Source organism: Mesoplodon mirus, assembly GCF_964341445.2.
Source record: "Mesoplodon mirus genome assembly, chromosome: 14".
NCBI lineage: Eukaryota > Metazoa > Chordata > Mammalia > Artiodactyla > Ziphiidae > Mesoplodon > Mesoplodon mirus.
The window spans coordinates 84,979,965-85,007,801 of NC_138990.1; the positions used below are offsets into that span (position 1 = coordinate 84,979,965).

At 36.8% G+C, this 27,837-nt stretch overlaps 1 protein-coding gene across 4 annotated transcripts in view; it reads left to right on the top strand.

Annotated features, from left to right (window-relative positions):
• The first annotated feature begins 1,512 nt into the window (after positions 1-1,512).
• The window catches only part of ZNF638 (zinc finger protein 638), a 70,610-nt gene continuing 44,285 nt past the window's right edge, over positions 1,513-27,837 (top strand). For 2 of the 4 annotated variants that reach the window (XM_082643159.1, XM_082643160.1), the window contains exons 1-7: positions 1,622-3,026; positions 7,415-7,476; positions 13,577-13,615; positions 14,359-14,651; positions 15,803-16,077; positions 17,449-17,595; positions 18,586-18,708. In XM_082643159.1, coding sequence (XP_082499285.1) covers positions 1,713-3,026; positions 7,415-7,476; positions 13,577-13,615; positions 14,359-14,651; positions 15,803-16,077; positions 17,449-17,595; positions 18,586-18,708 — 2,253 coding nt within the window. In that variant the 5' untranslated portion in view covers positions 1,622-1,712. Of the gene's footprint in view, positions 3,027-7,414; positions 7,477-13,576; positions 13,616-14,358; positions 14,652-15,802; positions 16,078-17,448; positions 17,596-18,585; positions 18,709-27,837 lie in introns of all 4 variants that reach the window. The other 2 variants (XM_082643161.1, XM_082643158.1) reach the window with 2 other exon arrangements.

Consider the following 27,837-nt stretch of genomic DNA (forward strand, 5'->3'; position numbering starts at 1 on the left):
CATGAATAAAGTATGGAATGTGTTGAAAGTGGTCAGGAGATTGCAAATAGACCAATTTGGCTGTAGCAAAAGTTTTTCATTAAGTATTATTGGCTAGGAAAGCGTGAAAGGTAGATTGGATTAGGTTATATACTAAGTGCCAGGTTGACAAGTTTGGACACTGTCTTGCGAGAAGCAGTAAAGTGGTGAAGATTTTTATGTAGAGGAGTGATAATAAAAAGTGTTTTAGGGATATTAATCAGTAACGACAGAATGAATTGGGGTGAATTGGGGTGGAGGCCAGCTGTGGTATAGAGTGATGAGAGCTTGCAGTAGGGTGGTGGTGGTGGTGAAAGGAAAAAGGAAAGTATATATTAGAGACATTGACAGGAATACGCAGAATTTTATGATTAGTTAGACATGGAGAATAAAATGTTTTTGAGCCTCATTAACTAAAGGAATTGGTGTAGAGAACAGAGGGTTGAAAATGGATAGTTTTGGGAGGAAGTTCCAAAGTCAGTAAAAACAGTAGCTAAAAGTTGGCATAAGGGAGAGAGGTTCTGGCATTTTTTTTTTCCTGTCTTCATAGATAATTTTATTAAATAGTCCGGGGGTTAATGAAGAATCACATGTCTTAACTGAAACTATATTTTGTCTTGGTCCAGAATTTTATAACTTTGTCAGAAACACGCAGTTAATAAGTTTAATCAGTTTAAAATTTTTAAATCATCCTAGCAAGCTGTTTCATCTTATTACAGTGTTTTATTCAGAAGCCTTAACCTAGGCTATTCTACATTTTAAAAAATTTGATAAACACATGTTTAGTAAGACCTTGTTATCTGAAATCTTTCTTATCCCAGTTCCCTCAAAACTCTAGAAGATACTCATAAAATTCAACTCAAACATTCATGACCTCTTCCAGAAATAAATCCTTTTATGATGCTTTTTAGCATTGTTGTAATAATGAAAAATTCTATTTTGTTTTTCTTGTTAGATTGCTTGCACTTTGGCAGGAATCATGTTTTATTTGGCTTGAAAACTCCATAATGACTGTCACATTAGACAAAAAATGTTTAATAAATTGAATGATTCTGAACTCATTCCTTTCCACTAAAATCAAAAAGAAGGGGGAAAAAGATCTATGATGATAAAGAAACAACTTCTGAGAACTTACTGACCACAGCAACTGAATGTATATTCTCACCCCATCCCCCAATGGCATGCAGGATTTGGACACTTCTAAGAAGTTTTGAAAGGAGTTGTAATTGCCGCTCAGCACCTAGGACAGCACCCAGTGCAACACAGTGTACATGAACTCTGGCTTGAGGTTTGGGGTTTGTGTTCTGGATTCGGGAAAGAAAAGAAGAGAAAGTTTTGGGGAAAGTTTAATATCCTCGTAAACACCCTAAAAGTGTATGAAATGCAGAATGGTTTCATGGCTTTGTTTCAAAATGTTTTACACTGGCTGTAGAACCCACTTCATGAAGTAGTTTGAGTTAAAATGATCTAATATTTGTGTTTTAACTTTCAGCTTTGTGTTATTCTTGGAAAATTTCGCACCACTTGTGAATTCCTTGAACCTGGGCATTGCAAACCCACTTCTGTTGGGCCCATCTCCTTTGCACTTTGCTCAGATTAAGACTCAGTTGGCGCTTCAGCAGCTGAATGCCGTTGCCTCACATAGTTCAACACCACCTTATACTTTATTAAATCAGGCTTTCTTGAAAATAGCCATGTCGAGACCCAGGTTTAATCCTCGAGGAAACTTTCCACTTCAGAGGCCACGAGCACCTAACCCTTCTGGGATGAGGCCTCCAGGACCATTTATGAGGCCTGGATCTATGGGTCTTCCAAGATTTTACCCAGCAGGGAGAGCCCGTGGGATACCACACAGATTTGCTGGCCATGAATCTTACCAGAACATGGGACCACAGAGAATGAATGTTCAGGTAACTCAACACCGAACTGATCCAAGATTGACCAAAGAAAAATTGGATTTTCACGAAGCACAACAAAAGAAGGGGAAGCCTCATGGTAGCCGGTGGGATGATGAGCCTCATATGTCTGCATCAGTGGGAGTGAAACAGAGTTCTGTAACGCAGGTTACAGAGCAGAGTCCTAAAGTACAGAGCCGCTATACAAAAGAGAGTGCCTCAAGTATCTTAGCAAGTTTTGGATTATCTAACGAAGACTTAGAAGAGCTCAGTCGCTATCCTGATGAACAACTAACTCCTGAAAATATGCCATTAATTTTGAGGGATATAAGAATGCGAAAAATGGGGCGCCGCTTACCTAATTTACCTTCTCAGAGCAGAAATAAAGAAACACTTGGTAGTGAGGCAGTTTCGAGTAATGTGATTGATTATGGGCATGCAAGCAAATATGGCTACACAGAAGATCCACTTGAAGTACGTATTTACGATCCTGAAATTCCAACTGATGAGGTCAAGAATGAATTTCGGTCACAGCCAAGCATTTCTGCATCTGTTCCCGCTCCAAATGTGATATGTAATTCTATGTTTCCTGTTGAAGATGTGTTTCGACAGATGGACTTCCCCAGTGAGTCCTCCAGTAATCAGTCCTTTTTCCCAGTTGAGAGTGGAAGCAAGATGTCAGGCTTACACATTTCAGGAGGACAGTCAGTCCTTGAACCTGTAAAATCTGTCAGCCAATCCATTAGCCAGCCAGTTAACCAGACAATGAGTCAGTCTCTGATTCCTCCTCCTATGAACCAGCAACCGTTTTCATCGGAATTAATTTCAGCTGTAAGCCAACAAGATCGGATCCCACGTGAACCTGTCATTAACTCATCTAATGTACATGGATCGGGAGGAAGTAAAAAGAATTACCAGTCAGAGGCTGACATCCCCATTCAGTCTCCCTTTGGGATTGTGAAAGCATCATGGCTACCAAAGTTTTCACATGCTGATGCCCAGAAGATGAAGAGACTTCCAACTCCTTCTATGATGAATGATTATTATGCAGCGTCTCCAAGAATATTTCCACATTTGTGTTCTCTGTGTAACGTAGAATGTAGTCATTTGAAGGTGAGTGTTTTTAAAGATCACTGTATCATGATACTCAGCGCCCAAGTTTCCTCTAAATTCTCATGTATGCTGGTGTTAACTAGTCATTAAGGAAAAGGCAGAAATTTTGATTGCAACATCAACACTTAGTTATAATCTTAATAGCCTGGCCTAAGTACTGAATTGGGTGTTAGGCTTTCTGTATTCCTGTGACTGGGCACACCACATGGGTCTGTCCATTTATTTTGAGCTTCTGAGAAGTTATCCCAGAAAATGCAACATAAAATTGATATGACGTAAACCGTACTTATAAGACAATGTCACATGAGTTACCTTTATCTAAATAAGAGAATCTGTTAGTATAAAAATAAAAACTTGGAATAAAACACTTGTACTGCACACTTTTAAGAGACAGTCTATTGTAGCCTTGCATGTATCTATCGGTCTTGAGCTAAAGACAGTTAATGTTGACTTAAATATTTTCTGATTCTGTCTGAAATAGGATTTTTAGCATTTCATGAGAAGGAGCTTCCTAAAATAACTTAATCCATAGCAAAGTTGAGTCAAGATGAATTATTCGGACCAGCTGTGGGCTCAGAGCATAGATTATAGAATGATAGAACTTTAGAGAGAAGAGTCTTTAAAAAACAAAGAAGCCTTGGGTGTCTTCATGGTTAGTATAGTTAGAATGAAGTGTTTTTCAGAGGTGCCGAAGAGTAATGTAGACTCTACAGTTTGATAGTAATCATTGGTGGATTTGAGTAGAAATTTCCAAGTATGTTTTATTTACTTACATATGTTTGGAAACCACTGTTTCTTCTATTTACTAATGTGATTTGAAGATGTATATTATTCAGTACAAGTGGTCAGGAAGGAATGTACTTCCCAAGGGGAAAAGGCCCATGATTGGCCTTTGATTCAAGGCCATAGCATTGGTTGTATACTTTGAATAGGCTTAAAAGTCTTTCGGTGTTAATTCTCTTGTTTTTTCTCCTTCCAGTGCTGCCCTTTTATTGTCTTTCTATTACCCACTCACCAGGTTTCAGCCAACAAGAATCTGATACCTAAAGCTGATGCTTTTGTCATAAAGGTTAACGCCAACAAAGGAAATCAGCATTCTACCTCATTTTAGCCATATTTGCTGAGTTCTAATAAAATAATAATTGCCTTGCCCTATCACAGGGGATAGCAATAGCAAAGTCTTGAAAAATCTCCGAATAATTCATAGCACTTAGTTAAAATCTGTAAGTAGTCCTGGCCTAAGTACTGAATTGAGTGTTAGGTCCCCTGTATTCCATTTATTTTGAACTTTCAGTTAGTCATGATAAATCCAAGAAGAATATCTTAAATGTTTTAATTTTTTATCTGGTGAATAGAAAAGGTATACATTTATTCAGTAACTATTTACTGATTACTAGTTTTGTACATGACTATATTAGGTGCTGGGATGGAAATAAAGAACTATATAAAGTTTACATGTTGTTCCTAAGCAGTTTTTACAGTCTTACTGAGGAGAAAAATTATACACCTAAAGAATTTTTTAAAAATTGGAGGGTAACAAATGGTTCATAATTAACTTGTTTAGATATGCTGTAGGGGGAGAGATGTTTAATATTTCTATCTTGATTGCAGACTTATATCAGTTGAGGCTAGCATTATCAATTTACTGACACTTGTATATTTAGCAGTATGTAATTAGAAAGTATAATATACTTTCTGACATCAGAAGACTTCTGTATTCTAGTTAAAGAAGACTAATTGAGTGACTACTGCACTAAGTCTGTCTGGATTAGAGTGGTCTGGGAGGGAAAACTTCATGGAGTAGGTTGAAGATGGGTCTTGAATGATGAGTAGGCTTAGATATACCCAGGGAAGGAGGGATGACATTTCAGATAGGAGCAACAACAGTAAGTTTGAGGGGCCTTGAAAAGCTAGCCTAAGGAGTTTAGACTTGAGGTGAGAGGCATTAGGAAGCTAATTAAGGTTCTTGATACGTGAAGTAACACATTAAAAATGTATTTCAGGGAGATAAATCTGACATGGGTACAAGATGAATAGAAATGAGAAGAGATAAGGTAGGGCACCTAATTCGAGAGTTCCCTGGTTATTCAAGTGTAAGTTGGTGAAAGTATGGATTACTATGATAAAAGTAAAAATTAGAGAGGAAAAGAAATCATTTAATGATTATTAGAATTCACAGAGATTGATTGCCATTTTAAATGAACAGATACCTTTTAATAGTCAGAACAACACAATGGACCTAACTAATGAATTCTTCACTACTGGATGACAAATGATAGGGATTTGTGAACACGGACTTAGGTAGTACAAACTACCTCTCTTGTTTCTGTGATATATCTTGCTGCCTTGTAAGTGTGCATGTATTTGACATTATAAATATGTAACCAATAAATACAAATTACCAACTGCAAATTTTTTCTTGCTAAGTAATATCTGACAGTATGTTCCCCATCTCTGAGTCTTTAAAACTATAGCCTGAAAAAGACAACAAGAAACTGAAATTATTTTTTTTCTAAATTGGGTTTCAGACAGAGGAGGAGCCGACCTTAGTTTAGAAGTTACGTCTTTTTGACTGTCACAGTTGGTTTAGAAGCCATGTCTTTTTGACTGAAATAATTCAGTTTGAGAAAATACTGACAGAAGATTTTTGAAATAGTTGGTGGGTAGAGAATGAGCTCTGATATGGGTAGGCATTTTCACAGTTTGATTCTGGGCCCACTCCAGTCCTTGTAGCATCTCCTGCTTAGTAGATAATTATCACTTTTTCTCTGGAGAGGAGTACTGCTCTTGGACCCTTGTCTTACTGGAGAGTCTAGAAATTGGGGTGGTGTACATATATTTATTGAGCTTAAAAGCGAGTGATGTCAGTGAGTAAAGCGGGCCTGTTAAAAGGGTGTGTGTGTGTGTGTGTGTGTGTGTAGAACTGGAGAGAGTATGCCTTAAGTAAGTTAGCTGTCAGCATCACCTGATGGTTGCTATATCAAATACATGTCTAGTATTAATTACATCTTCATATTTTTTCAAGAAAAGCTGGAAATCTCTGGATTTTTAAATATCGGCAACTTATTCAAATAAAACACTTTATGGTCCAAATAAATCATGCCCAACTTGATACCTGCCAGTGTGTCTGATGTAAACAATATCCAGTTAATGTCCAAGACATGGGTTTAACAGTACTAAAGACTCTTAACTGCCAATCTCTTCTAGCTTTCTAAATATTTGTATCACTGAGCAGGATATACAGACATTTCTTTTTTGCAATCTACAATGAATTTCATGGCTTAATGAAATAATTTAGGGTTTGTCATAACCTGCTGCTGAGCATTGCAAATAGCATGCACTTATTTTCAAATAGTTCTCGACAAGGCAGATTCCAAAATTAGTGTCAACTGTTGTTTTTAACTCTGGATATTTCTAGTTCGTCTTTGGCAATGACAAACTAAAATGTTTTTGAAATGGAAATGAGTAACATTTTCCTCAAGGAAAGCATTAAAATATGGAACTGTTCAGTAAGTTTTCTGCCTTTCCAAATGTTGGAGAAACAATAAAACATTGAGTAATATACACATTGCTTTTAACTAACTGTTTCATTTGGGAGACTGTATCTTTGAAAACTGTATTGCCTTTAAAAAAAAAAATCAGATGTATCTTCCAGGAGCTTTTTATGGATACGGAATGTAACTTTAGGGCAGCTTTGTGACACATGAAGTTATGTATAAGAAAGCATTTTGTTCATTGTAAAGCTCTATATGTAAGGGATATTATGTCTTTGAAATGATGTTACTTTGCATTATATCCTGAAAATAAATTAGATTTGATCAGCAGCATTTTTTCATATTTTTACTAGTCTTATCCTTTGCCAATACATAGTGAGTACCTTGTTTGGAATAGTATTAGCCTAAGAGGTAGGATTTTTTGTTGTTAATGTTGTTAGCTTCAATTTTAGAGTTGTAAGGCATTGAGACTGTATTGTAGAGACTGTGTTTTAGACTATATTTTATAGAATGATACCATTCTATTTATAGAGTTTTTGGTGTTCTCTGTAGTAGTGTTTTATATTTGAGATGAGCTATTTCTGATCCATGCTTTTATTTTCTCCAAGTTTACATGTATATTTGACTTCAAAACGAGTATCCGTGGGTATGATTTTTAAAATGTTTTCTATACTAAAATGTTTTAAAATGGTATCAGTGAGTTGGTATTAAGTGCTTTTGTTTGGAGGCCTTTTATTTTTGTTTGTGAAAATTTTATTGTAGCCAAATGGTATTTATAACTAGATTTGGTTAATTTTTGATAAAACAAAGTATGCTGTGTCACGTTAAAAAGCCTAATTTCATTAGTCAAATAAGGGATGTTCTAATTTGTGCACTTTTCTCCTTTTACAATAGGATTGGATTCAGCATCAAAATACATCTACTCATATAGAGAGCTGCCGACAGTTACGTCAACAGTAAGAACAATTTTTTCCTTTTTTATAAGTAGCAAACTTACAAAATAAATAATGTTTCAGGTATGACTGCTTAATACCTTTAGTGTGGTACTTTGGAGAAAAAAATTTTTTTAGAAAGCTATTGTCTATTTGAAATATTAATATAAAAATATATTTAATCTTTTTCCCAAAGGAGAGAATTAAATATGATCCTTTCTTCTGACTCCTTCCTAATTTAATCCCAGTAGGTAACTTTAGTATCATTGGTTCATTCCTGCTGGCTTGCCTTCCCTTGGGACGGTTTATCTTTTTCAGAGCACATAGTCTACCCTTCTCCTATACTTCTTCCCCCTCATCCCCACCCCTTTCCCAAAGGATAAAAAACTAAAAACCACCCAAACCAAACACTAGTCTTTAATTTCAGGTCTAAACCTCTCCTGGTTTAGAACCTATATTCAGAAAAAACCTTAAGTAGGAGATGAACAGGCTAGATATGGTGCTTCCTCAACATTGGTTCTTCAATTCGTTGACCTTTTCCTTTTTTAAGACAGGACACCTATGAAGGTGAAAAGTGTGATATTAACAGTATTCTCTAATATCACCTGGAGTTACATAAAATTGTGCTCCTTTTAACATCATTAAATATGCTGATATAGTTGTGTGTCAAATTCCTGGTCACTACACTGATGATAATAACATGTTCTTGAGCAAATGGATTTGTGGCAGCTGTTTTGGTGTTTTGTTGTTCTTTATGAAAATATCAACAAAATTTTTTGAGATTATTCAGGACTCTTCTAGTCATATGTGATAAACCTAACTCAGACTAGTTTTTTAAAGTAAGGAAATTTATTAGCTCATTTAACTGGGAAGCTTAAGGAGTGTTTCTAGTTTCAGGAACAGCTGAATTAGATGCTCAAACAAAAATCAGAGTGTCAGAAATATTTTCGTTTCTTGGCTGTTCTCTTCTGCTTTAGCCTCAGGAGAAAGGCACACTTTTCTCCACAAAGCAAAGTGACCCCCTTTGTTCCAGACTTAAGCGATATGTATAGCTAGCAATTCCAGGAGTTAAAAAATAAATAAAAACACTTCTTTCCTCATAAATTCTGCAGAAGTCCTTGGTTTGACTCTTTTGGTTCACTGTGGGTTGGTTGTCTATCTCTAAACCAGTTATAATGGTTGCAGGAATAGGGTACTGTACCTCGGTTGGTGTCATGTGTTGAGTGTGATATAAGCCCTACCTTAATTGTATAGACTAATAATAGAGTTGCTTACCTGTATAGATGTGTGCACACAAACATCGGTTATCATGCGGAGATAATTTGTTACTTGAATTGGATAGGCCTTACTGCCACTTAAGTGGAAGATCTCTCCTAAGCCACAAATTTTCCCACAGATACCCAATGGGATGTCTCATTTTTATGAAGGTAAGGTATTTAGGTGGGAGTTAGTTAGTTGCTGTAGGTAGGCATTAATGCTAGTAAGAGGATTCTAGCTACATGCACTGCCATTAATTTACTACATCAAATGGCATTTATACCTATTTAAAGACTTTTGTGTAGATAAGCCTTTTTTTTTTTTTAATGCACACAGGACCCCGATTTTTTTTTTATATATATATTTTTATTTTTGGCTGCATTGGGTCTTTGTTGTGTGTGGGCGCTCTCTAGTTGTGGCGAGCGGGGGGCTGCTCTTCATGGCGGTGCGTGGGCTTCTCATCGTGCTGGCTTCTTTTGCTGCGGAGCACGGGCTCTATGCATGTGGGCTTCAGTAGTTGTGGCTCATGGGCTCTAGAGCGCAGGCTCAGTAGTTGTGGCCCATGGGCTCTAGAGCACAGGCTCAGTAGTTGTGGCACACGAGCTTAGTTGCTCCGCGGCATGTGGGATCTTCCCGGACCATGACTCGAACCCATGTCTCCTGCATTAGCAGGCGGATTCTTAACCACTGTGCCACCAGGGAAGTCTCCAGGATGCTTTTAAAGCATGTGCTTTCCATGCCTGCTACTTCATTGCTTGTTTTACATTTTTATCTTTTTCAGGTTACGTGCTCTTGAATAGTTTCTTTATGGCTTTCTGTCTATTGCAAAAAAAAATTTAACAAATATGTTAGATTTGATTAGGTGCTTTGGATCTTTCCATGGCAAAATATATGCTACTTCATTCTTTTTTTTTTTTTAAGCTGCGTTGTGTTTCTAAACCTTAATCTGTTCAGTCATTCCTCTGCTGATGTATATTTAGGTTCTTATTCCTTTTCTTAAGGCTGATTATCTCTTCTCTCTCTTTGTCTTGGATCTTTCTGGATTATGACATAAGAGTAATTGGTTAACTTGAGAAAAGATACAGTGCATTAAAGTTTTAGTATTAAAAATAATAAATAATAAGAGCTGTATGCTTGTGTGCTGGGCGTTCTTCTAAGTGCTTTACACAGTGTCTTTAATCTTCAGAGCAACCTTATGAGATATATGTATAATGATTATTTGTGATTTTACCAGTGGGGAAACTGAGAGGCAACTTCCCTGCTATAAAACAGCAAATAATTGGCACAACTAATCTGTCTAACTCATGGATCTTCGCTCCTTTTTTTCTCTCAACATTTTATTTTGAAAAGTTTCTAAGCCGCAAAAAAGTTGAAGGGATAATAAACATTCATATAGTCTTTGTCTTTATTAACCAATTATTAACATTCGACATATCTATTATATCTTTATATGCACATTTAATATTATAGTTTTTGAAAACTACTTGAAAATAAATTACAGACATTATGACACTTTACTCCTTAATTCAACCTCTGTCTCTTAAGGATAAGGAAATTTTTCTACAATGGTTATCTGTTATTACCACAGTACAGCACAGTGATTAACAGTGATTTCATAATGCCTTCCAATACATAGACGAAGTGCAAATTTTCCCATTTGTTTCCAAAATGCCTTTATAACTATCTTTGCCTACCCCGCCCCTAACACTTTTTTTTAGCATTAATTTTTTTTTATTGGAGTATAGTTGCTTTACAATATTGTGTTAGTTTCCACTGTACAGCAAAGTGAATCAGCTGTATGTATAGACATATCCCGTCTTTTTTTGGATTTCCTTCTCATTTAGGTCACCACAGAGCATTGAGTAGAGTTCCCTGTGCTCTACAGTAGTTTTTCACTAGTTATCTATTTTATACATGGTATCAATAGTGTATGTATGTCAATCCCAATATCCTTTTGAGGAGGATATTTTCACAATGGTTGACTGCTGAAATGTCCACAAAAGTTGTCTTAGAATATTCCACATTCTGCACCTTTCTGGGTTTTTTTTCCTCTTCATTAAATTCAGGTTGAACATTTTTGTCAGAAAAACTTTATAGGTGATGTGTATACTTATTGCATCACATTGGGCTACAGATAATGTCGTTTACTTAGGTCCTTGTTCTTAGCCATTATGTTTATATCGCTTATGTATCATGCTTCTGAAACACATTTTAAAAAACTAGTTAGTACCAAACGTAAAATAGATAGCTAGTGGGAAGCAGCCGCATAGCACAGGGAGATCAGCTCAGTGCTTTGTGACCACCTAGCGGGGTGGGATAGGGAGGGTGGGAGGGAGGGAGACGCAAGAGGGAAGAGATACGAGGATATATGTATATGTATAACTGATGGACTTAGTTATAAAGCAGAAACTAACACTGCTGTAAAGCAATTACACTCCAATAAAGATGTTTTAAAAAACCCACAAAAACTAGTTAGGCAATATACAGGCAGTCCAAACTCTATTTGCAGAATAGTATGTCTGCTTTATCTTTCTGCTCTGGGCAGCAGAGACAAGAATATGTATTCTAGCAGTTAACCTAGATCTGAAACATCATTTCACATCTGAAACATCGTTACCCACTCTTGAACTGGAAAGCTCTGGAAATTTAACGACTTCTGTGTGTCGACAACCAGCTATATTTCCAGCATTGTACATAAGAGAAAGCTAAGGCTTACTCATAGTAAGTAACTGGCTTTCAGATACATGGCCATTAAGTGGCATACCTACACTTACACCCAGTTGTGTTTGATTCCAAAGGTCTTGCTTTAGTTTTTTTTTTTTTTTTCTTTTGGCCGTACCACATGGCTTGTGGGATCTCAGTTCCCCTACCAGGGATTGAACCCAGGCCCCAGCAGTGAAAGTGCCAAATCTTAACCAGGAGACCACCAGGGAACTCCCAAAGGTCTTGCTTTTCAACACAGTAACATGAGACCAGAAATGTATCTTCTTATATGGTACAGAGTAACAAAAGTTTTTTAAAATGTAGTAGTAGATGAGACAAAATTGTTCATGTTTTAACAATTGTTGATGCTGGGTGATAGATACATTGGATTGAAGTTAAGTTTTTTTGCCTTCATAGTTTGTCACATTATAGTTGTAAGATGCATCGTGTCTGCTCTTAAAGCAGGAAGAAGTGGGCAGAAGCTTTCTCAGAAGTCTGCCAGTGGTTTTGCACCTATGTCTGTCTCATTGGTTTGAACCTATCACTGGCTATCTTCTAAGGAGGCTGGGAAAGCAAATATTTAGCTTTTTTAAGCCTTTGTTGTGGAGGCAGGCATGGGAAAAGAGAGTTGAGAATTGCTTTTGAGTTAACCTGCTAACGATGTCTGAGACAAATATCAACAAATAAAAACCACTTTACTTTTAGTAAGGTTTTGACCTCACTTTATTTTCTTGCCAGGTGACTTGTTGAGTCTGCTGCCTTCATTTCCTTACCTGGCTCTCCTCTTGGTTACTGAAATTGTATTTTTGAACATCAGTGATTCAATAATTTAATTTAATCACCATTTCCAGTTAACTTTTAAGAGTCCAGAAAATCTAGAAAAGATGAGGATAAAGATGTCTTTTTTTTTTTTTTTTGCTTCTATGATGTTACTCTTCCTCCTACTTTTTCTTTCTGTAATTAACCCTTAATCTCTTTCATTGGTGTATCTTTGTCTGCTTTACTCTTAAGTGTTAGTGTGCATAAGATTCTGTCCTCAGTCCTCTTTTTTCCCCACAAACTCTATTCTCTGTTTATCTCACTCATTCTTAGTAGTATAGCTGATGCCTGATTTCTAAATATCCCAGCCCTCATCTTTTTTTTTAACCCAGATATTTATTTCCAGTTGTTCTGAAAACATTCTATGTTCCCTTCATTTCAGAAATGTTTATTGTTCCCCGTTGCCTTTTACTTATGTGCAGCCTCCTTAACCTGATTTCAAGGACGTTCATAGTTTGCCTCTGAGCTGCCTTTCCAGGTTTTCCCCCTCATAATTGCTTTTCATCACTTCCATCCTGCAGCCGTACCGGTTCCTGGAATAGAACACACGTTTTGCCTCCAATGCTTCTTTTATGTATCACCACTGTATGAAACCTAACCTGATCCATGCCTATTAACAGACCTTTCGCCACATGGCTTGTGGGATCTTAGTTCCCCTGAAAAGCAACCTTTTTCTTTGAATTCTTCCCTGAATCCTCCCACTAGATCCTCTCTTGAGGAGCACTTGGTACAGTGTAAGGGGCACTATTCATGTCTTATTCTGTAGAGTGGTGTCCCCTGGAGTTCTGCAAAGTGGGTGAACTGTCTTTAACCCCTACCTAAGCTTGTGTTTTATACCTCTTCTATACCTCTCAACACTTCTATGTGTACTGCTTGTTTTACCTAAATAAACGTCGAGGCCTTTGAAGTATAGGGAATGTGTTTCTTTTCCCTGGATTGCCTAATACCTTATTTATTGAATTAGACACTCAAATTACTTTGAAGAAAATATTCATATTTTAATATACTAATAAATCACTGTGTTAACTTTGGTTTTTTATCTTTTTTAAATCTTTTTAAAAATATTTTTTAAATTTTAAAAATTTTTTAAAAATTTTTTTGTTTTTAAAATTTTTTAAATTTTTATTTATTTATTTGTTGCACCACATGGCTTGTGGGATCTTAGTTCCCTAGCGAGGGACTGAACCCGTGCCCTTTGCAATGAAGCACGGAGTCCTAACCACTGGTCCGCCAGGGAATTCCCTTAACTTTGGTTTTGAACAGTCCTCTTGATATATTGCAGGGAAAGATTGAGCCTTATAATCTTATTTTAACTGTTCATTAATATTGTTTATTCTCAAAATAGGTATCCCGATTGGAATCCTGAGATCCTCCCATCAAGAAGGTAGTTATTTTTTTTAATAGTGGTATTATTGAAATTTGATTTTCTTTTAAAAGTAAACAAGTACTTTTTTTTTTTAAGGTACTGTTTTGAATAGAGTCCTGTTTTGACCATTTTTACTTTTAAACAATAGGCAAATGCAACCATCTCAATGAATCTTTCTTTAATTACCCCAGTTTCAGTGTGATAGCTCCCATCTGTGAACTTTTTTTTTTTTTTAAGTCTGTTCTGAAAATACTTTGTACTTTTATTATTATTTTATGTTTGTGGGATCTTAGATTTGAAGGCTGGGAATGGGGTTCCCGGTTCAATGTGTAGGTACACAAGTACAACAGTCAAAGAAATATTTGTGGATCGCTTAATGTTTCAGGAAAAATTGTTGAAAAACATTTGTTTATGTAAGTCATTTCCTAAATTCTTCATGTAATATAATACTTTCAAAACATAATTGGATATAATAGTGGTATAGGAAAACTGCAAGAAATGGATGATGATATTCTTTTGTAAATTAACAAAACAGAGGAATCTAAGCAATGAGAGAGGTGATCATCTGCTCTGATTGTTTCTTACTCATCTACAAGGCTGAATTGCATCATGTCAAACAGGTTTTTGCTTTACGTAAATATATGGTATCAGAATTTGGCATTGTTAATAGTCTGTTTTTAAGAAGATAAATCTGTCATTTAATATAGATTTAAATTTATGTTAAATTGATGAATCTTGTGTTTTTTTCCTGCACTTTGTAGAAATGAAGGCAATAGAAAAGAAAACGAAACTCCAAGAAGACGATCTCATTCTCCCAGTCCTAGACATTCTAGGAGATCAAGCTCAAGTCACAGATTCCGTCGATCCCGAAGCCCAATACGTTATATGTACAGACCAAGAAGTCGAAGTCCAAGAATTTGCCATCGTTTCGTTCCTAGATACAGATCCAGATCCCGTTCACCGTATCGAATGAGAAATCCATTTAGAGCTAGTCCAAAATGCTATCGATCAGTTAGCCCCGAAAGGACATCAAGGAGATCAGTGAGATCATCAGGTACACTTATGGTTGTGAATAATAAGTACTTATTTTGACAAATTTTTTTAGTTTTTTTGTTCGTTTGAATTTTTTATTTCTATTAAGCTTGAAATGGTGACTTATATACTACCGTCAAGATTTTTTTAAATGTTGACATTTTGAGGTATTTGGCTCAGCTCTTTTTAAAACTTTCAAGGTTTTTAAGAAATGGAATGTTCTACTTTATTAAATTTTAGAATTTCTATATGAAATCCAACCGACATCCCAACCTATTTCCTTCTTCTTCCCTTTATTATGTATCAGAAGAAGTGTGGGAGACTGTATCTATCCACCCAACATCAAACTTAAAAACCAAGGATATACAAACATCTTAGTTTGCTTTAGTAATTGATTATAGACTTGTCTTCGGTGAATTAATTTAAAACATTTCAAAAATTATTCATATTTTCAACCTGTGTCTTTGTATTGGTTTAGTGACCTTTCTGAAAATAGCTCTTACATAATTCTTTTCTGAGATCTTTGCAGAGGTCTGTGAGGTCTTTCCTTTTCCAACTACATGTCTTTGTGAAGCTGGATTTTTCTTTAAATATGTCAGCTGAAATAATGTATCCAGCAGATTGGATGCAGAAGCAGATACGAGAATTCAGACTTTTTTTAAGCCCAACATTAAAGTGTTTGGAAAATATACAGTGGTGCTACTCATCTAACTAATTTTTTTTTGAAGTTAAAGTTTTTTATAAAAATATATTATTATATTAACATAGGAGTTTATTATTATTAAATGAATTAATATTTTAAAAATTCTATTTTAGTTTCTTATATGGTAAACACTGATAAATTGAACACAAACAAAAGCTCTTTGGAGTCCTCTATTTTTAATAGTGTAAAGGGGTACTGAAACCAAAAGTTTGAGTACCACTGGTATAAGAGAAGCTCACTGAATAAGGGATCTTCATGTTTTTACATCTTCACTTTTGAGTGAAGAATTAAAGAATAATAATTTTGTGTGTGTGTGTGTTTGGCACCTGTTTGGCCTAACAGTAGCTCAATGTGATAAATACTTGGACAGTTGAGAGATGATTCTTTTTTTTTTTTTTTTATAATGTGATGAGATGTTTCCTACCTTAAGTTCTTCTCAGTTGAAGTAGTATTTATGTCCTTTTTACTAGACAGAAAAAAAGCATTAGAAGATGTAGTACAACGGTCTGGGCATGGGTCAGAATTCAGTAAACAGAAACATCTTGAAGCAGTTGATAAAGGACACTCACCAGCACAAAAACTTAAAACTGTCAGTGGAGCAAGGCTGTCAGTTAAATCTACGAGCTCTACAAAGAGTGATTCAAATATAGGACATTGTACTCGTTACAAATCAAAGAATCTTGAAGATGACACCTCACCAGAAAGTAAACAGGTGTCTGATAAAGCTGTTTCTCTACAACGTAAGGTCAGTGGTTCTTTGTTACTGGAAGTGTGTGCATACATTTGTTAATATGACAAAGAGAAAACAAAGTTTTCAGAATTTTTAATTTTCATATTTCCAAAAGTTTGAAATTGTGACTTGTTGTATTGATATGGAATATTTATTGGTTTCTCTTCTGAATATAATAAAAGTCCAATAATTAAAGTCCTGTAGATTACAAATCCTAGAGGTTTGGCATTTGATACGTCAAAAGTGAGAACATTTTGACGGTTTGGTGTTTTTGGCTAACCACACAAAAACAGATCCTTGTGATAAGTTTTGCTCCCTGATTGGGGAAATGGATGTAATCAGCAGCATTAATGAGGTTTTATAATCTTTGTTAGTAAGTTATTAGTGAGTCTCTGCTGAGAATTGGTCATTTTTAATCTGTTTTGTACTTTTTGCAGTACAGTTCTTAAGTTAAATACTTCATTGTCCAGTGTAGAATACTAGTCTCTTTTCTGAGTACTAACTTATTGGTGTATTTTGATGGTATTGCTTTATTGTGTATGTTAATGAAATTACTATTATAGCAGATAATATATAAAGCATCCTGAGACTATCAGAGTAACTCCCGATAGGCCAGATTTTCAAATGTTTATTATATTGTAATAATAACAAGTCTTCAAGTATTTAGGTATACATTGCTTTTAACATTGTCTTAACTTTGAACAACTACAGTTCCCTGCCCCAGAGAGCTTATACTTAGAAGGATAAACTTAAAATAATCAACCTGCAATTACAGGATTTTGAAGAGCATTAATTAGGAAGAAATGTTGAGTACAGGGAATTAATCTCGAAGAGGCTTAATTATTCTGTAACGTTCTTTCATTTTGTTTCTAGACTTCTAGATGGTGGCAGTGGAACTTTTAAAAAGTTTTTTTTTTGAGTCAGTTTTTAACATAGGTGGCAAATTTGATAAAATATATTCAAATTGTATGTAGTATAAATCTTTAAAAATATTACGCCTATCTAGATAACATTTTTAATTATTAGAACACAGAATAAATAAAGCTATAATTTCAGCTTCACTAGTGATGTGCCATGCAGATTCATATAGAAAAATACCATTTCATTTCATAGGTCTTGTTTGTTACAAAATGCTTCTAAACAGAAAAGAGCATCTGTGATTGGTTACCCATAAACTCTGACCACTGTTGGGTTTGAGTGGTAAAATGTAAAACATATTTCTTACTACTTTTCTTTGGCCTTTAAAATTTTTTCAAATATGCTAAAAATATGTTGAAAAGACTGCTTAAAGGACTAAGATTAGTGGTAGAGGAAATTATATTGGGAATTATTGTTACTGTACTTTGTCACTTAATTTGGTTTAATTTTCTTTCATCCCCAAAAAAGCTTCGGAAAGATCAGTCTTCACATTATGGTCCCGTTCTTCTTATATCTGAATTACCAGAGGATGGCTGTACTGAAGAAGATATTAGAAAAATATTTCAACCATTTGGAAAAGTTAATGATGTCCTGATTGTTCCATATAGAAAGGAAGTGAGTCATTTAGTCTGTTCTAAAATCCATATAAAGTCATTATTTTATAAAGACTGTAGTTGGATCTTTTAGCTGCTTTTCCTGCATACACAATTGTTAATTGAGTTATGTAAATGTTTGGATTCGAATGAACAATGTTCCTAAATGCTGCTTTATATCGTTTCAAACAGCACACTGTTTTTTTAGAAGAGCACACTTTTTCCGTGAAGGGCCAGGTAATATTTTAGGCGTTGCATGTGATAGGATTTCAGCTATTCACCTCTGTTATACAACTCTGTTGTTGTACAGGTCTCCCTCCCAGTGGGTATGGGATTTGATTTTATCATGATTGCACCCATCCTGCCCCCTCGTTGTGGCTTCTTCAATATATAAATGAATGAGTATGGCTGTGTTCAAAAAAACTATTTATAAAAACAAGTGGCAGGCCATAGTTTGCCATTCATTGCTTTAGTACACCAGTAAGGTCATATTAAAAAAAATGATTTTATCTGTACAGTATTTTTTTACATATGAGTCGTATTCCTATAACTCACATAGTAGAGTTCACCAGAACTACAAACCCTAGGTTAAGCAGAACGTAAAAAAATTGTGAGGTAAGACAAAGGAACATAGTTGGTATTGTTTTCTTTGTTGCAAGAACCCTTAAAAAGGTCAGACTTAACAGCAGCTAGACAAGATCCTGCCTTCTCTTCGATTTTTCAGTGAGCCCTCCTTCCCATTTCTTATTGTTCCATGATTCTGCCATGGATCCATGCTTCCTTCTTACCTTGGTAATGGTGTAGAAATTCTTTCTATAAGGTTAAGTGTCCATTTCATGTGTGAAAACATCCTAAACATCAAATTACACTTTAGCAAAACAAAAAGTGGTGAAAGCAACCAGGACTTGGGGTAATTTCAGTTTTATATTCCACAAAGAAGTATTATATTAGGTCATACAGAGAAATTTAAGGGAGATTTTTTTGACTAAAAGTGGAATACATTTCATTTTAGGCTTACTTGGAAATGGAATTTAAAGAGGCAATTACTGCAGTCATGAAGTACATTGAAACAACACCACTTCTGATAAATGGGAAAAGTGTGAAAGTATGTGTTCCAGGAAAGAAAAAGTCACAGGTAAACTGAATTTAGTTCTTATGTGCTTCATTGTTGGTTAATTTTTTGTTTAAGTATGGCACATACAGAAAAAGGCATAAAACAAAAATGTTCACTCCACAGATTAGGTATAAATTCAAATACATTGAACTTAGCAACTTCTTTATGCATACATATATATATCACACTGTAAACAGTATTGAATGATAAGCAATAGACTAGGGGAAAATACTTAACAGAATTAGCAAAAGTCTGTGAAACCTCTACCTAAGTCACAAACTGCAACACTGACAACATCCTGGAAGCCCCTTGCGTACTTCTTTTGAATACTTACTTCGGGGCAGAAGGGAGTGTGTAACCCCACCTTGGTTTCTAATACCGTACTTGAGTTTTGCCTGTTTTGAAGTTTCTATAAACAGAATCATAGTGTATATATTCTTCTGGGCCTTTCGCTTCCTTAGAAGTATCAACGTTTATGAGTTTAGTCTTTGTAGATCATTTTCTTTGCTTTAGTTTATATATCCATAGATAATGTCTATAGAAGTACTTAAAAATATCCAGTAAGTTTTGCTTTGTGTATATGTGTTGCTTTTATTTTATTTTCTTATTTATTGAAGAATGCCTGCGTTGGAGCACACATTTTTCAATTACTAATTTGATTTGGAGATCAAACCATGTTAGTACCTTATAGATTTTCCTTATCCTTTTAAGCTTATATGCGGTGTTACTTCCTGTGAATATACCACAGCTATTTCACCAGTTCCTTATGGATTGCTATTTAGGTTATTTCTAGTTTACTATAAATTGCTATAAATAGGACTTCAGTTAACTTCCTTGTATATGGCTTTCACAGGCCTTTCTTAATGCACTTATGATAGTGTTTTTTAAGGTGATATCTACAGTGGAATTGCTGGGTTATAGGGTATACAGTAATAAATAATATTGGATTGCCTGTTAAATGACTAATAATTTATAGTCTAATAATTTATGTGAGTACTGGTGTTTCTCTATTATCAATGATATCTTAATATTTGCAGTTTTAAAATCCAGTATGTAAAAAATGGTATCTAGTTTTGATGATCATCTTTAGTTTTGATTTGGGTTGTTTTTTCTTTTTTTGTGTGTGTATCTATGGTAGTTTTTTGGTTTGCTGTTCCCATGAGGTTTTGATATAGCAGTCTGTATATGTACAAGGTTGTTTTAAGTTGCTGGTCTCTTTCCCGCTTGAGAAGTTCCTTTAGCATTTGTTGCAAAGCTGGTCTGGTGGTGCCGAATTCTCTTAGCTTTTGTTTGTCTGTTAAGCTTTTGATTTCTCCATCAAATCTTGGACATATATACACTACCAAACGTAAGGTAGATAGATAGTGGGAAGCAGCCGCAGAGCACAGGGAGATCAGCTCGGTGCTTTGTGACCGCCTGGAGGGGTGGGATGGGGAGGGTGGGAGGGAGGGAGATGCATGAGGGAAGGGATGTGGGAACAGATGTATATGTATGACTGATTCACTTTGTTATAAAGCAGAAACTAATAAATAAAAAAAAAAAATCTGAATGAGAGCCTTGCTGGGTAGAGTGTTCTTGGTTATAGGTTCTTCCTTTTCATCACTTTAAATATATCATGCCACTCCCTTCTGGCCTGCAGAGTTTATGCAGAGAAATCATCTGATAATCTTATGGGTGTTCCCTTGTTGTTTTAATATTTTTCCTTTGTCTTTAATTTTTGTCCATTTGATTACTATTTGTCTCAGCTTTCCTCCTTGGGTTTATCCTGCCTGGGACTATCTGCGCTTCCTGGACTTGGGTGACTGTTTCCTTTCCCACGTTAGGGAATTTTTCAGCTATTATCTCTACAAACATTTTCTCAGGTCCTTTCTCTCTCTCTCCTCCTACTGGGACCCCTATAATGTGAATGTTGGTGCATTTAATGTTGTCCCAGAGGTCTCTTAGACTGTCTTCATTTCTTTTTATTCTTTATTCCGTTCTGCGGCAGCGATTTCCACCATTCTTTCTTTCAGGTCATTTGTGCATTCTTCTGCCACTGATTTCTTCTGGTGTATTTTTAATTTCAGTTATTGTGTTGTTCATCTCTGTTTGTTTGTTCTTTAGGTCTTTGTTAGTTCTTCTAGGTCTTTGTTAAACATTTCTTGCATCTTCTTGATCCTTGCCTCCATTCTTTTCCCGAGATCTTGGATCATCTTCACTGTCATTATTCTGAATTCTTTTTCTAGTAGGTTGGCTATCTCCACTTCATCTAGTTGTTCTTCTGGGGTTTCATCTTGTTCCTTCATCTGGGACATATTCCTCTTCCATCTCATGTTTTCTAACTTTCTGTGATTGCGGTTTCCATTCTGCAGGCTGCAGGATTGTAGTTCTTGCTTCTGCTGTCCTCTGGTGGATGAGGCTATCTAAGAGGTTTGTGCAGGCTTTCTGATGGGAGGGGCTGGTTCCTGCCTAGTGGTGGGTAGAGCTGGGTCTTGTCTCTCTGTTGGGCAGGGTCATGCTCAGGGAGACTTGTCTGCTGATGGGTGGGGCTGTGTTTTCGCACTGTTGGTTGTTTGGCCTGAGGCGACCCAGCACTGGAGCCTACAGGATGTTTGGTGGAGCTAATGGCGGCCTCTGGGAGGGCTCATGCCAGTGTGTACTTCCCAGAATTGCTGCTGCCAGAGTCTTTGTCCCCGCAATGAGCCAAAGCTGCCCCCTGCCTCCGCAGGAGATCCTCTAATACTAGGCAGGTAGGTCTGACCCAGTCTTCTATAGAGTCACTGCTTTTTTCCCCTGAGTCCTGGTGTACACATGACTTTGTGTGCACCCTCCAAGAGTGGAGTTTCTGCTTCCCCCAGCCCTGTGGAATTCCTGTTATCAAACCCTGCTGGCCTTCAAAGCCAGTTTCTCTGGGGACTACTCCACCTGTTGCTGGACCCCCAGGCTGGGAAGCCTGACATGGGGCTCAGATTCCAGTTTGTGGGTCTCCCTCCCAGTGGGTATGGGATTTGATTTTATCGCGACTGCACCCATCCTGCCCCCTCGTTGTGGCTTCTTCTCAGTCTGTGGATGTCGGGTATCTTTTTTGGTAGGTTCCAGCGTTTTTTTGACGATCGTTGTCCGGCAGTTAGCTATGAACGAAGTGGTGCGTGTATCTTTTTGAATTACAGTTTTATCTGGATATATGCCCAGGAGTGGGATTGCTGGATCATATGGTAATTCTATTTTTAGTTTTCTGAGGAACCTCCATACTGTTTTCCACAGTGGTTGCACCAAATTACATTCCCACCAACAGTATAGGAAGGTTCCCTTTTCTCCACACCCTCTCCAGCATTTGTTATTTGTAGACTTTTTAATGATGGCCATTCTGACTGGTGTGAGGTGGTACCTCATTGTAGTTTTGATTTGCATTTCTCTAATAATTAGCAGTGTTGAGTATCTTTTCAAATGCCTATTGGCCATTTGTATGTCATCTTTGGAGAAATGTCTATTTAGGTCTTCTGCCCATTTTTCAGTTAGTTTTTTTGTTGTTGAGATGTATGACCTGTTTGTATATTTTGGAAATGAAGCCCTTGTTGGTCGAATCATTTGCAAATATTTTCTTGTATTCTGTAGGTTGTCTTTTTATTTTGCTTCTGGTTTCCTTTGCTGTGGAAAAGCTTGTAAGTTTAATTAGGTCCCATTTGTTTCTTTTTGTTTTTATTCTGTTGCCTTTGGAGACTGACCTAAGAAAACATTGGTATGACTTATGTCAGAGAATGTTTTGCTTGTGCTCTCTTCTAGTTTTATGGTGTCATGTCTTATGCTTAAGTCTTTAAGCCATTTGAGTTTATTTTTGTCCACGGTGTGAGGGTGTATTCTAACTTCATTGATTTATATGCAGCTGTCCAACTTCCCCAACACCACTTGCTGAAGAGACTGTCTTATTCCCATTGTATATTCTTGCCTCCTTTGTTGAAGATTAATTGACTGTAGGTGTGTGGGTTTATTTCTGGGCTCTCTGTTCTGTTCCATTGATCCATATGCCTGTTTTTGTACCAGTACCACACTGTTTTGATTCCTGTAGCTTTGTAGTATTGTCTGAGTCTGGGAGAGTTATGCCTCCTGCTTTCTTTTTTTTCCCTCAGGATTGCTCTGGCAATTCTGGCTCTTTTATGGTTCCATATAAATTTTTGGATTATTTGTTCTAGTTCTGTGGAAAATGTTATGGGTAGTTTGATAGGGATTGCATTAAACCTGTAGATTGCTTTGGGTAGTATTGCCATTTTAACAGTATTAATTCTTCCATTCCAAGAGCATGGTATATCTTTCCATTTCTTTGAATCCTCTTTTATTTCCTTTATTAATGTTTTATGGTTCTCAGCATATAAGTGTTTCACCTCCTTGGTCAGGTTTATTCCTAGGTATTTTATTTTTTGTGTGCGATTTTAAAAAGGTATTGTTTTTTTACATTCCTTTTCTGATATTTCATTGTTGGTGTAAAGGAATGCAACCGATTTCTGAATGTTAATCTTGTATCTTGCTACTTTGCTGAATTCACTTATTAGATCTAGTAGTTTTTGTGTAGAGTCCTTAGGGTTTTCTATGTATAGTATCATGTCATCTGCATGTAGTGACAGTTTTACCTCTTCCCTTCCAATTCAGATATATTTTATTTCTTTTTCTAGTCCGATTGCTGTGGCTAGGACTTCTAATACGATGTTGAAGAGCGAGTGAGAGTGGGCATCTTTGTCTTGTTCCAGATTTAGCAGGAAGGCTTTCAGCTTTTCACTGCTGAGCATTATATTGGCTGTGGGTTTGTCATAAATGGCTTTTATTATGTTGAGATATGTTCCCTCTAGTCCCACTTCAGTAAGAGCTTTTATCATGAATGGATGTTGAATTTTGTCAAATGCTTTTTCTGCATCTATTGAGATGATCATGTGGTTTTTGACTTTTCTTTTGTTAATGTGGTGTATTACATTGATTGATTTGCATATGTTGAACCATCCTTGTGAACCTGAGATGAATCCCACTTGGTTGTTGTGTATGATCTTTTTTATGTGTTGTTGAATTTGGTTTCCTAATATTTTGTTGAGCATTTTTACGTCTATATTCATCAAAGATATTGGCCTGTAATTTTCTTTTTTCGTGGTGTCTTTGTCTGGTTTTGGTATCAGGGTGATGGTGGCTTCTTAGAATGTCTTTGGGAGTGTTCCCTCCTCTTCAGTCTTTTGGAAGAGTTTGAGAAGAGTTGGTATAAGTTCCTTACATGTTTGGTAGAATTTACCTGTAAAGCCATCTCGTCCTGGACTTTTGTTTGTAGGCAGTTTCTTTGTTACAGATTCTATTTCAGTTATAGTGATCGGTCTGTTCAAATTATCTATTTCTTCTTGATTCAGTTTTGATGGGCTGTATGTTTCTAGAAAGTTGTCCATTTCTTCATAGGTTGTCAGATGTGTTGGCATATAATTGTTCATAGTATTCTCTTATTGTTTTTTGTATTTATGCGGTATCAGTTGAGATATCCCCTTTTTCATTTCTTTTTTTGTTTATTTGGGTTCTCACTCTTTTCTTTTTGGTGAGCCTGGCCAGAGGTTTGTCAATTTTGTTTACCCTTTCAGAGAACCAGCTCTTGTTTTTGTTGATTTTTTTTTTAAATCTCTATTTTATTTATTTACTCCCTGATCTTTATTATTTCCTTCCTTCAGTTGACTTTAGGTTTTGTTTCTTCTTCTTTTTCTAATGCTGTCAGGAGGTAGGTTAGGTTGTTTACTTCAGATTTTTCTTGTTTTTGATGAAGGCCTGTATTGCTATGAACTTCCCTCTAAGAACTGCTTTTGCTGTGTCCCATAGATTTTGTATGGTTGTGTTTTCTGTCCATTGTTGTTTGTCTCAAGGCATTTTTAAATTTCCATTTTGATTTCCTTGTTAACTGATTGGTTTTTTGCTAGCATGCTATTTAGTCTCCACGTAATAGTTTTTTTCTCGTTTCTTTTCCTGGGGTTGATTTCTAGTTTCATGCCACTGTAGTCAGAGAAGATGCTCAAAATAATTTCCATACTCTTAAATTCGTTGAGGTTAGTTTTGTGACCTAGGATGTGGTCAATCCTAGAGAATGTTCCGTGTGCACTTGAAAGGAATATATATTCTGGTTTTTTGGATGTAGTGTCCTGAAAATATCAATTAAGTCTAACTTCTATTGTGTCATTTAGCACCTTTGTTGCCTTATTGATCCTGTCTTGAAGATCTGTCCATTGATGCAAGTGGGTGTTGAAGTCTCCTAGTATTATTGTATTCCTATTGATTTCTCCCTTTATGTCTGTTAGTATTTGTTTTATGTATTTGGGTGCTTCTATATTAGGTCCATATATGTTGATAAGTGTAAAATCCTCTTCCTGTATTGATCCTTTTATCATTATATAAGTTCCTTTATCCTTCTTTCTAGCCTTTGCTTTAAAATCTATTTTGTCTGATATGAGTATCGCAACTCCCGCTTTCTCGTCATTTCCGTTTGCATGAAATATCTTTTTTCATCCCCTCACTTTCAGTCTATGTGTGTCTTCTGCCCTAAGGTGGGTCTCTTGAAGGCATCATATTGTAGGCTCTTGTTTTTTTATCCAGTCTGCCATTCTATGTCTTTTGATGAGAGCATTCAGTCCACTGACATTTAAGGTAATTATTGATACATATGTATGTATTGCCATTACAAACTGTTTTTCAGTTGATTCTTTGTTTCTACTCTGTTCCTTTCTTTTTCTTTTTGTGGTTTGATGATTTCCTTTTATTTTATGCTTGTGTTCTCTTCTTTTAGGTTTTTGTGAATCTATTGTATGTTTTAAATTTGTGGTTGCCCTGTTTTTCAAGTATGTTAACCCCCTCCTATGTCTGCTTGCTTTAGACTGATAGTCAGATAGGCTCCAACACATTGTAAAAAAAAGAAAAGAAATCTGCATTTTCTTACTCTCCTTCCCCACATTTTATGATTTTGATGTCCCTTTTTACATCTTCATGTTTATCCTTTTGCTGTTCCTTGTGTTTATCATTGCTTTCACAAATAAGGTGTTTTGTTTTGGTTTGGTTTGGTTTTTTCTTTTTGATGTGTATACTGGCTAATTTAAGTGATTTACCTTCCAATTGTGATTTCCTCCCTCCTATTTCTTCTTGACTCTTTTCCATTTAGAGATGACCTTTCAATATTCTTTTAGCATAGGTTTAGTATTGCTGTATTCTTTTAGTTTTTGCTTGTCTGAGAAATTCTTTATTTCTCCTCCTATTCTAAATGATAGTCTTGCTGGGTAGAGTCTTTTAGGTTGCAGATTTTTCTCTTTCAAGACTTCGAATATATTTTGCCACTCCCTTCTGGCCTGCAGTGTTTTTGAGAGAAATCAGCTCATAGCCTTATGGGGGTTCCCTTGTAATGAACTGTTTGTTTTTCTCTTGCTGCCTTTAGAATCCTCTCTTTAACTTTTGCCACTTTTATTATGTCTTGGAGTAGGTCTCTGTGGGTTCATATTGTTTGGGACCCTCTGTGTTTCCTGCATCTGGATATCTGTTTCCTTCTTCAAGTTTGGGAACTTTTCAGCCATAATTTCTTCAAATACATTTGGAATTCCCTCTCTCTTTCTTCTCCTTCTGGAATCCCTATTGTGTGTACATTGGCCTGCTTTATGTTATCCCTTAGGTCTCGTATATTGCTTTCATTCTTTTTCATTTGGCTTTCTGTCTGCTGTTTTGGTTGTGTAATTTCTGTTAGTCTTTTTTCCAGGTCACTTATTCTTTCTTCTGCATTATTCATTCTGCTAATCATTGCCTTGAGCTCAGCTTTTGTCTTGGCAAATGAAGTTTTTAATTTTTCTTGGCTCCTCCTTATAGTTTCATTCGTTTTCACAGTAAGATGCATTTCTGTCAATAACCTTTCTTAACTCTTTCAGTATTTTCATTACCTCCTTTTTGAACTTGGTATCTATTAGACTAAAGTGGTCTGTTTCATTGTTGGTTCCTTCAGGGGAATTTTCTTGGTCTTTTAACTGAGAGTGTTTCCTCTGCTTCTTCATTTTGCTTATGTATCTCTTAGTTTGTGAGTTTAGGGGAAACAATTATCTACTGTAGTCTTGGAGGGCTATCTATAAGTGGGAGTGTCCCTGTGTAGCTGGTGTGGGTTTAATATTTTTTTGGCATGAGGGCTGTTTTTGGTTTGGATGCTTGCTGTCTCTTTCCTTAGCATGTGCTGGCTGTTATCCCCTTGATAGGGGTTGTGCAGGTGCACAGCTCCTGCAAGCTCCCAGGAAGGCAGGGACAGCAGTTGGCTCCTGGTTGTGGGTCACTCCACAGTGGTGGTGGTGGTTTGCACACCCCCGGGGAGGTGGGGGCGGTGGTTGGCACTGGGTCGTGAGACCCTCAGCAGCAACGGTGGGCCATGCACGCTCCCAGGGCAGTTGGCCCCAATCGTGGGACCCTTGACAGTGGTGGGCTGTGCAGGCTTCTGGGAAGGTGGGGGCAATGACCTGCACCCACGCACAGGGCCCTTGGCATCAGCAGTGGCTCGCACCCGCCGCTGGAGCTTGTGTAGGCAGTGTCCTGCCACCTGTGAGTGCACAGAGAAAGAAGCTCCTATGGTGGGCCAGCCTCCTCCTTGCGTACCCCCCAACAACAGTGGTGCCTTGCCTCTCTGGTGGGCCCAGGCTTCTTCCTGGACTTCCTCAGTTGTGGTGCATTACACCGTAGCCCCCTCAGGGCTGTCTTCACTCAGCCAACCCCAGTACTCTCCCCAGAGTCTGACCTCTGAAGCCCAAGCCTCAGTACCTAGCCCCCACCCATCCCAGCAGGTGAGCAGACAGGCGTCTCAGGCTGGGGAGTGCCAGTCGGCATGAGCCTCTGTGCAGGTGTCTCCGCACTTTGCGCTCCACACACCTGTTGCTGTGCTCTCCTCTGAAGCCTACGCTCTGGCTTGGCTGATCTACTCACCAGCGAGGGGACTTCACAGTGTGTGGAAACCTTTTCTCTTTCACAGCTCCCTCCCAGAGGCACAGGTCCTGTCCTGATTTCCTTTCTTTCTTTCTTTTTTAATTTTTATTTGTTTGTTTGTTTGTTTGTTTATTTGTGGCTGCATTGGGTCTCCGTTGCTGCGTGTGGGCTTTCTCTAGTAGCGGCAAGCGGGGGCTACTCTTCGTTGCAGTACACGGGCTTCTC